This window comes from Arachis duranensis, chromosome 9, assembly GCF_000817695.3.
Source record: "Arachis duranensis cultivar V14167 chromosome 9, aradu.V14167.gnm2.J7QH, whole genome shotgun sequence".
Taxonomy (NCBI): domain Eukaryota; kingdom Viridiplantae; phylum Streptophyta; class Magnoliopsida; order Fabales; family Fabaceae; genus Arachis; species Arachis duranensis.
The window spans coordinates 104,376,197-104,386,364 of record NC_029780.3 but is presented as its reverse complement, the minus strand read 5'-3'; the positions used below and the strand labels follow the sequence as shown (position 1 = coordinate 104,386,364).

Sequence of the window (10,168 nt, the reverse complement as noted above, 5' to 3'; positions counted from 1 at the left end):
ACGCTCATCTAATTAATACTGATCTTCATAGATATTTTTGGAATTCATTTCATATTATCTTCTTTTTACCTTATTTGATTTTCAGTTGCTTGGGGACAAGCAACAATTTAAGTTTGGTGTTGTGATGAGCGGATAATTTATACGCTTTTTGGTATTATTTTTAGTATATTTTTAGTATGTTTTAGTTAGTTTTTATTATATTTTTATTAGTTTTTAGTTAAAATTCACTTTTCTGGACTTTACTATGAGTTTGTTTGTTTTTCTGTTTTTTAGTTAAAATTCACTTTTCTGGACTTTACTATGAGTTTGTGTGTTTTTCTATGATTTCAGGGATTTTCTGGCTGAAATTGAGGGACTTGAGCAAAAATCTGATTCAGAGGCTGAAAAGGACTACAGATGCTGTTGGATTCTTACCTCCCTGCACTCGAAGTGGATTTTCTGGAGCTATAGAAGCCCAATTGAGGCGCTCTCAACGGCGTTGGAAAGTAGACATCCTGGGCTTTCGAGCAACGTATAATAGTTCATACATTGCCCGAGATTTGATGGTCCAAACCGGCGTTCCAAATCAGCTCAAGAATTCTGGCGTTTAACGCCGGAACTGGCACAAGAATGGGAGTTAAACGCCTAAATTGGCACAAAAGCTGGCGTTTAACTCCAAGAAAAGTCTCTACATGAAAATGCTTCAATGCTCAGCCCAAGCACACACCAAGTGGGTCCGGAAGTGGATTTTTATGTCATTTACTCATCCTTGTAAACCCTAGGCTACTAGCTCTCTACAAATAGGACCTTTTGCTATTGTATTTTCATCTTGGTTCTTCTGGTTCCCTCTCTGGGGCCGATGTGGTATAAGCTAGAATTGATGGCGGCATTCAAGAGAATCCGGAAGGTCTAAACCTTGTCTGTGGTATTCTGAGTAGGATTCAAGGATTGAATGACTGTGACGAGCTTCAAACTCGCGATTGTGGGGCGTTAGTGATAGATGCAAAAGAATCACTAGATTCTATTCCGACATGATCGAGAACCGACAGCTGAATAGCCGTGCTGTGACAGAGCGCGTTGAATATTTTCACTGAGAGGACGGAACTGTAGCCATTGACAACGGTGATGCCCAACATACAGCTTGCCATGGAAAGGAGTAAGAAGGATTGGATGAAGACAGTGGGAAAGCAGAGAGACGAAAGGGACAGAGCATCTCCATACGCTTATCTGAAATTCTCACCAATGAATTACATAAGTATCTCTATCCTTATTTTATGAATTACATAAGTATCTCTATCTTTATTTTATGCTTTATTCATAAATCATTCATAACCATTTGAATCTGCCTGACTGAGATTTACAAGATGACCATAGCTTGCTTCATACCAACAATCTCTGTGGGATCGACCCTTACTCGCGTAAGGTTTATTACTTGGACGACCCAGTGCACTTGCTGGTTAGTTGTGCGAAGTTGTGATAAAGAGTTGAGATTGCAATTGAGCGTACCATGTTGATGGCGCCATTGATGATCACAATTTCGTGCACCATCAGTCACTAAATAATGTCATATCAAATAGCAATATTATGTGACGTTTCACATACATTTTCTTCCTAAGTTGGTCAATCAAATGTAGGTGCCATTTTAGAAAAATTATGACAGCTTGATTCCACTTCCTCTATGGTCGTTCAGTCCAGAAACATTATCAAATTGGTTCTAATCCGCTTGTGTTGTGATTAGTTAATCAATTGATCTCTTACCATAAACCATATTTCACTGAAATAAATTCTACTCCCTACTTTATTCACCACCGCACCACCACCACTGTGCCACCACAACTAGAGGTAAATTTTTATTCAACTTTTTTTTATAGAATTTTTTGTTAATTTAAAGTATTATTATAATTTTTGTTATTTTTTATGAAGGGGAATGCTCCCACACAGTTACAGAAAATGTCTTTTTATAAAGACGCCTACGTGTCATCATATTATTGGACGTTTTTAGTGAATTGGTTTTTTTTAATTTTTTAATTAACCAAAATAAAACCAATTTCAATATTTAAAATCCGGCCAGACCGACCGGTCTAACCGGTTCAATCAAAAACCAACTTGTAAAAAGGTCTGATCCACTTTCCAAACCCACCCCTTCCCCCTAACAGCCGCCCATTTTCCCTAGCACCCACCCATTTCCCCAATACGTGAATCATACACATATCACTATCACCTGAAGTCTGAACCCATAGCACCTTCCAAACTCACCCTACCAAAACCCTAAGTTCTCCCTGCAACTGTTCTGCCGCGGTGCCGCCGCCGTCCGTGCTGTCGGCGCCTTTGCTTCCTCTCTCGTAGTTCGGCGTCCTCCTTCCCCTGTCCCCGTCCTCTCTGGATTCTCTCGAACTTGGTGCAGCTCGCCGCTGTGTTGCCACTCGCTGTCGTCTCGCCGGGCGCCGTCCATGTCGTTGTCGAAGGTTAGTGGCACTGCCTTCACTTCGGTTCTTCTCTTCCTTTTATGCCCTGTTGTTGATTTTTGAATGTGACGTTGTTGATTTTTGAATGTGAAACTGTGACTGGGTTAATGGAAAATCAAATAATTGATTTTGTGCTGTTGCTCTTTTTTTAATTCCTGAAGCTTTTGTTGAAATTTTCTTGCTGCTGCTAAAAATAGAAATCAAATCATTACTGAAATTTTTGTTTAGATTTATTGATTTTAGGTTTAGTGTGATTAGGGATTACTTGTTACTGATTTGTAACGATTGTTGCTGAATGCTTAAAATGAAAAATCAAATCAAGTGTTGTTTGCTTGAATCTCTTGGTCTCAGTTTGTATGTCCATGAAGGGCTTCTTCTCCATGTTTTCCTTTTTGCATTCCAAAATCCTTTGCCTCCTCACCATCGCCATCGCTGCCACCTTGTCCTTTGGTTCTTGGTGTTTCGCCTCTTCCTGCACAAAACCTCTGTATAAGTTAGGGAATGTTCCGCAGTGTGGACTCCAAATTTTAACTTTGTAGGGAGTACAAGGCTGTCCAAAAGATTTTACTCAGAGACCACTTATTCAAAACGCAGTTGAAGCATAAAAAAGTAAATAACTAAACAAAGCATGAAGCAAAGATCATAATAAACCACACTCAAAAGCCTTCAAATATAGGGAAAAAAACAACACAGGAAAAAGAAAATCTATGAATAAACTATAACAACCAAGTCTTGTCTAGTAGATGTCTAGATGAGTCAGTTTTGGCCCGATTTGATAAAACTTTAATTTTTCAAGATTTGTATTAGCTATGTTTGGTAAATCAAAATAAAAGTAACTTTTAATATGCATAAGCTACAAAAAAAAACATTTGGTAAAATTACTTTACCATTAGTGAGTACTAATACTCGCAATGCAACAGTAGTTATAATCAACATATCACAAATTTTCACCCCTAGTTTTTATCAAGGAAAAAAAAGGGGATAAAATACTTAAAAATGGATTAATAAAAATATACATGTCTAACTCAAACCTATCGAGTTATGTTAAGACGACATAACCTTTTTAAACTCATCTTTAACTCCTTATTCATTCACTAAAGGATGGATGAAGAGTGAATCCACCATTAAAGCAAGTTCCACACTCTATCTTATGATGATGTAGTGATGAGTCAAAGTATGAGTTTTTAAAAATTGTCACCCCAACATTTATCGTAAATAAAATACTACTTAACCTTGAGGATTACGACTTCTATCTTCAATTTTTTCCAGCACAAAGATATAATCCCTTGTTGTCCCTTCCAATCCTCATGGTGTCACCAACATATATATGAGAAAGATTGAAATAAGAAACAACAAGAATTTTCATCAATGATAGAATAATGATAGAATAAAAGAGAGAGAAAAACAAGCGTGTTTCACAGCCCTTTAGTTTGTCCATGATATGATCTTAGGATACGTGATTTCCAACCATCCCTATGGATTGAAGATGCCCAACAGAAGATTATAGTTTTTCCGGAATACATGCATCAATTGTGAATGCAAGGAAGAAAGTAATTTAAACTTGGAACAATCAGACAAATATTCAAATCCGATTAATTAGGCTAGAGAAAAAATGCAATATCTAATAGCATTACCTGATCAAGAGTAATGGTGGAGCTTTCAAAGTTAATGTCAACCCTCTGTGAATTTCAAGTATTATCCAATTAGGTAGTTACTCAGCAGCAATAGTTATAGATTACAGAGAAATAAATTAAGATTGGTCAAACAAGAAGGTAGAGCTTTAACTGTTGCTGAAGCAATCTTGAAAGAAGCCTCAATACTAAGCTGTCCTGACAACAAACTCAACTCCTTTGCACTGAACTCGACCACGTTAACTGCTTTGCTCTCCATTTTAGAATCAAATGAGCAATGCTCAAACTCAGTAGATAAAAGTCACAAAGATAAAATACTGGAAACACAGTTTGCATCTTCTAATGTCAAAGTTATATACAATCTCTCTACTCAAAATTCTGTAGTTTGTACCTTGGCTATGTCAATGGTTTGAAAAAAACTCATCCAATGAGATAAAGTCTCTGAGGCCTATCTTGGTTCTCTTTGATTCCAGAATTGTGATTGTGCTATAAACAAGCCTCCAGCACCCAGCCACCTTCCATGTAAAAGAAATTATTGATAGGGATAGATCATAAATTGCAATCACAATCAGATATCAGATAATTTAGGCAGAGTTGAAGTTACCTTGTCTAGTTCTAGACTTGGCTCTGGAGTTGGATTCTGAGATTCTAGCTGCTGCACCAAACTCTCAATTTCAAATTTCTTGGCAGATGGGAGTCCAAAAATCCTCCTGTTGATTCCTTGAAACATATTTTTTATTGCATTTGATTTCAAACATATCACATACCCTTTCTGCATTGCATTGTTAAACAATGCTAAAAGCTTATAATGAAAAAGAAAAAGAAAAAGTAGATTCAATATTGTTGAAATGGGATACCTTCCACTGCCTGGTAAAGCTCCCTTTTCTTCTCAGCAAGTGTGTCATCCTTAACCAAGCCTGAGCCAAAGTTTATTTCCCCAACTTTAACTATGGTGAAGGGTCTAAACCAGAGAGGTCTGTCACCAATTCTCATGGTGTTCATCCTTGAAAGATTCTCAGGCGGAGCCAATATTTGAAGCTTCATTATATCCATGGTTCTAAAAATCATAGGACTCACATGACAAGCGGCCATTGAAGAAGATTTAACTATAAGAGACAGAAAATGAAGCACAGGATATGATCATGGCCTGACCCTGCACGCGCCTCTATCTTGTTTTTGTTGATAAAGACTGTGGTTCCTATTATTAGTGCCATCATTTTTGCTCTATCGAAACAGTGAACATGCATTTAGAGCAAGGTTGCGGTTTGTGGATAAGGCTCTTGAGACATGTGGTTCAGAAATCAGAATCATTATATAGCATTATGTGGTCCACGAGATACCTTATCCTTTGGTCTCTCACTTGCCGAACTCATTAATTAGTAATATATATTGAGTTATTAATTATTTGGCTGATGAACTTTAGGTAAAGTTATTATAGGAAGTAATAGATCTAAATTAAATTTAAAAATAGTGCACGGTGTCTCTCTTATTTCATAAAATGTAGTTATCAATGATAGCTTGCTTAATTGGACCACACATTCTGAAACATAATGTAATAACTAATAATATCATCAAGACATTGATATATATTATAATGTTGATGATCACTTTACGATGATTGTGATACATATAGCATATATTAGGCATGCATTACTATATTTTTTCATGGCCTGTATCCAACTGTATCACGCTTCTTGCTTACCCATTTTTTTTATTGTGAATTAGAAATTAAAGTAAGAGAGAAACCTCTTCAATTGCTTGTCTCTTTCTACGTGTACATTATTTGATACAACATAGTAACCCAATCTTCGTGATGTCTCCTCCTAACTCCTAAGTCTTAACTTCTATATATACCATGCCTTACTCTTCTACTTGCTCATATATATCTAGCTATAGTTACGAGTTATTACTTATTACTATATCATTAGAGTGCAATGGATGTTGACTCGGAACCACTCAGTTCACAAGACAACGTCGACGATTCCATGATGACTAGTGTGGAAGAAAATGTTAACTGCACTTGTGATTGCGGTGGCAGCAGTAGTAAGTGTGTGTCTGTGACGGCCGATGATATTATAAACCAGACCTTTGAAACATCAGATGCAGCTTATAACTTGTATGTACGTTATGTGAGGTGTCTCGGGTTTGGAGTTTGCAAAGGTAATACAACACGTGGAAAAGATGGAACACAGCGTAGAAGGAGGTTTTTTTGCAGCAAGGAAGGAAAGAGAGCCGAGAAATACATATCTAGTTTGAGTAGGAAGCGGGAGCATAGAGCGCTGACTCGCACTGGTTGTGAAGCCATGCTTGCGGTGTATCTTGACACTAAAACTTCGACTTGGAGGGTTAAAAAATTAGTCGAGAAGCACAACCACGATCTTGTCCCACAATACTTGGTACACCTAATTCCAAACCACCGAGGGTTGACTGAGCCACAAAAAGCTCAGGCGAATACCATGCATGATCATGGTCTTCCAACCTCTAAAATAATGGGACTAATGGTAGGCCAAGCCAGTGGTTATGCCAATGTCGGGTTCACAAAGAAGGACCTAGATAATCACTTTCAAAGAGCTCGTCGTGCAATGCTCATTGGTGGGGATTCCAATGCGACGATTAGCTATCTACTTGGGAGAGCAGATGTCGACCCGATGGCCATGACAAGGTACAGTGCTACTGATGAAGGTCGGCTGGCAAATTTATTTTAGGCAGATGGCATTTGTAGGTCCGATTATCAGTGCTTTGGAGATGTGCTTGCATTCGATACAACCTACCGGAAGAATAAGTACAGAAGGCCCTTGGTAATCTTCTCAGGTTGTAACCATCACCGCCAAACATGTATATTTGGTTTTGCCTTGGTAGAGGACGAACGGACTGCAACATATACGTGGTTGTTGCAAAACTTTCTAGAAGTCATGCTGAACAAGTCTCCTAGTGTTGTGGTCACAGACGGTGACGAAGCAATGAAGGCAGCAATTCGAAAAATCTTCCCGGATGCAACTCACCGATTATGTGGTTGGCACATTCAGAAGAATGTAACGGCAAACATAAAAAACAAAAATTTTTCCAACGACTTCAGAAGATGTTTGTATGCTCCATGGCATCCGGAAGAATTTGAAGAATATTGGGAGAATATGATAAAAAAAATATGGGTTGGAGGAAAATGAATGGGTTCTGAGTGAATATGAGAAGAGGAAAAGTTGGGCAAGCGCTTACTTGAGGGATAAATTCTGTGCTGGATTTAGAACAACATCAAGGTGTGAGGCGATAAACAACTTCATTAAGAGGTTTATTGGCATTCGCCAAAGTCTTCTAGAGTTGGTCAAAAATCTTGAACATGCTCTTAGGGACTATAGAAACAATGAATTAGTTTCTCAATTTAAGACGCTGTATGGGGAGCCCGTTCTAACTTCTGGGCTAGAAGCGTTGGAGCTTTCTGCTGCCAATTTTTACACTAGGGAGATTCTTGGAGAAGTAAAAAAGGAGATTCAAGGAGTAGTCGCATTAGATGTAATAAATGAGAAAAACATATCAACCACTGTTGTGTTAAAAGTTAAGGAATGTGACAGGAGACAACATATTTATAACGTACTTTACGATCGCAATACTGAGCATATGAAGTGTGAATGTAGTCGGTGGAGTAGTGAAGGCATTCCTTGCAGGCACATGTTTTGTGCAATGAAAAGGGTAGGTTTACAGAAGTTGCCAGATAGTCTTCTTTTGAGAAGATGGTCGAAGGATGCCAAGAAGTATCTGGATGAAAGATCTGCTGGAGGCACTACGCAAGACAGAGAAAGAGAATTTTTAATGCGCTATGGCGCATTGTCAGTGGCAGCTACGTGGATGGTATTCTTAGGAGCTCAAGATGGTCCTTCTTTCCATGACACTATGAATGAAGTCTATCGTTGGACCCAAACACTAGAACAAAAATCTGACTTGAAAAGACAAACAACAAATTCTACCACGCCAAACTTTGTTGGTGACCCTTCGGTGGTCAAGACAAAAGGAGCATCCAAGGGGAAAAAGAAGAGGGGTAAACGGAGGTGCACTAAATGCAACATTGCTGGTCATGTAAAGAATAAATGTCCTGTGAGGAATGACGGTGACAATTTGGGGGATAAGACTGGTAATGGCGCGCAAGCTAGCTTTGGTACCAAGGAGGTCAGTGAGATACAATATTGCATTAGTTGTTATTTGATTTCAAATAAACTGGTGACCTCTATGTTGTAGTTATACTTGATAGAATTTTTGACTCCATGTATTAATTTTTCATAGGAGCTTCCCAAGGACCCTATGGCTTCTCAAGAGACATTAGCAGTGCCAAATACAGAAGTAAATGTACCTGTGCAGCAAGAGTCTGGGCTAGGTGATTCAGGATTGATTAATGGCCATGAGAATCCCATCCCACCGTATGAAAGTCATCAGTGGCTATTACAGGTATAAATTTAAAGAAATGAATAATTGCATTGAGAGAAACTTAGTGTTTTGGTAAGTCTTAAACTATTTGAAATCACATTATAATTCGCTGAAGTCATTTTTATTTCTCTCAAATTTATTTGTGATGTGGAGAACAGGTTGTACAACAAGGACATTATTCGAAGTTCAATGGGATGCAGTAGCATGTACTTGTATATACTCATGAGAGTATGGTTTAAGATGTTAGTTAAATTCTTGGATTTCAATAAGACTTTGCTTTGAGGTTGATAAATTTTTAATATTTAAATTTTTAGATATTTATCATAACTTGTCATCGTTACACTCGGCTGAAATGTGCAGAAAGTTTCAATAGTTTTTGATTTATATAACTAAAATCTTATTGATTCTTATTCATGCTAAAATTCAAAAGGGTCTCTTGTACAGTTGCAAAATCTACGACTAGAATAGTCTATGCTATACCACTGCAGGTAACACTAGTAGTGAAATCAAATTCTGAACCACAAATTGAACCTCTTATGCCAGCTAATAAATTGCAACATTAAATGTCAGAAGTTTTTGTTGGATGTGAAAATGTGAATGGATTATAGCAAATAATTGATTTTGTGCTGTTGCCCTTTTATTAATTCCTGAAATTTTTGTTGAAATTTTCTTGCTGCTGCTAAAATAGAAATCAATTCATTATAGAAATTTTTGTTTAGCTTTATTGATTTCAGGTTTAGTGTGATTAGGGATTACTAGTTATTGTTTTGTAACGGATTGTTGCTGAATGCAAAAAATGGAAATCAAATCAAGTGTCGTATGTTGTTGAAAGATAATTTTTGGTGAAGAAACTAAAATGGAAATCAAATCAAATGGCTTAATTATTAGGTAATTCTCCTGAATATTAGTTTCACCAGAAATCTCAAAGAAACTAAAATGCTTCTGTTGTTCTTGTTGAATTAAATCGATGAAACATAAAATGAGAAAGTTTAATTTATAGGTGAACTTCTGTTAGGTAAACCACCTGTAAAATCTTCACTCTTTGAAATTTTCCACTGCTGTTCTGTCTACATTAGCTAAGGCCAAAGCAAGGGCTACGAAAGCTGAAGAACAGAAGGCCAATGCTGAAAGTTCATCCGAGTCTGCATCAGTTGCTTCGGGAACTGGGAAGGGGAAGTCTTCAAGTGAAAAGGATGGAGACGCCAGGCAGGTGTCTTTATTATAAATGAAGGCTTCTTTAGAACTCGCTGAATTAAAAGCTGAAAATAATGTTTTTCATTTTCGTAGTTTTTTAAACTGAGAATCCTGACATTGGAACACCGAATGACTACATGGTTTAATTTTAGTATTGGAAACATGAAATGTAAACAGAAAACATGTTTTGGAATTAAACCGACTCCAGTGTTTTTACATCTCTTGTAAAATTAGCCCTATATAATAACATCTTGTTGTGTTTTTACATCTCTTGTAAAATTAGCCCTATATAATAACATCTTGTTGACTACACTGTATTATTGTCTTAGATACATGCACCCTTACATGTATGCAGGACAGCAGATACGTGCCAGTTAAGTTGGCACCTTCAGGATTTGTGCTTCTTAAAGACTTGCGCCCCAGTGAGCCTGAAGTGCTCTCTCTCACAGACACACCCTCATCTACCACGTCAGCCGCTGGTGGTTC

The 10,168-nt window shown here is 37.5% G+C and overlaps 1 protein-coding gene, 1 non-coding gene and 1 pseudogene across 3 annotated transcripts in view; 2 read left to right on the top strand and 1 right to left on the bottom strand.

Annotated features, from left to right (window-relative positions):
* The first annotated feature begins 2,166 nt into the window (after positions 1-2,166).
* LOC127739702 (receptor-like protein EIX2) overlaps positions 2,167-10,168 on the top strand; it is an 18,307-nt gene continuing 10,305 nt past the window's right edge. For both annotated transcript variants that reach the window (XM_052253750.1, XM_052253749.1), the window contains exon 1: positions 2,167-2,444. In XM_052253750.1, the coding sequence (XP_052109710.1) occupies positions 2,430-2,444 (15 nt within the window). In that variant the 5' untranslated portion in view covers positions 2,167-2,429. The remainder of the gene's footprint in view (positions 2,445-10,168) is intronic.
* LOC107466535 (fibrillin protein 5 homolog) lies at positions 3,829-5,510 on the bottom strand (annotated as a pseudogene).
* LOC107466534 (uncharacterized) lies at positions 8,150-9,159 on the top strand. Its single transcript, XR_008002464.1, has 3 exons — positions 8,150-8,233; positions 8,348-8,560; positions 8,647-9,159. It is a non-coding gene; the product is annotated as an uncharacterized LOC107466534 (transcript).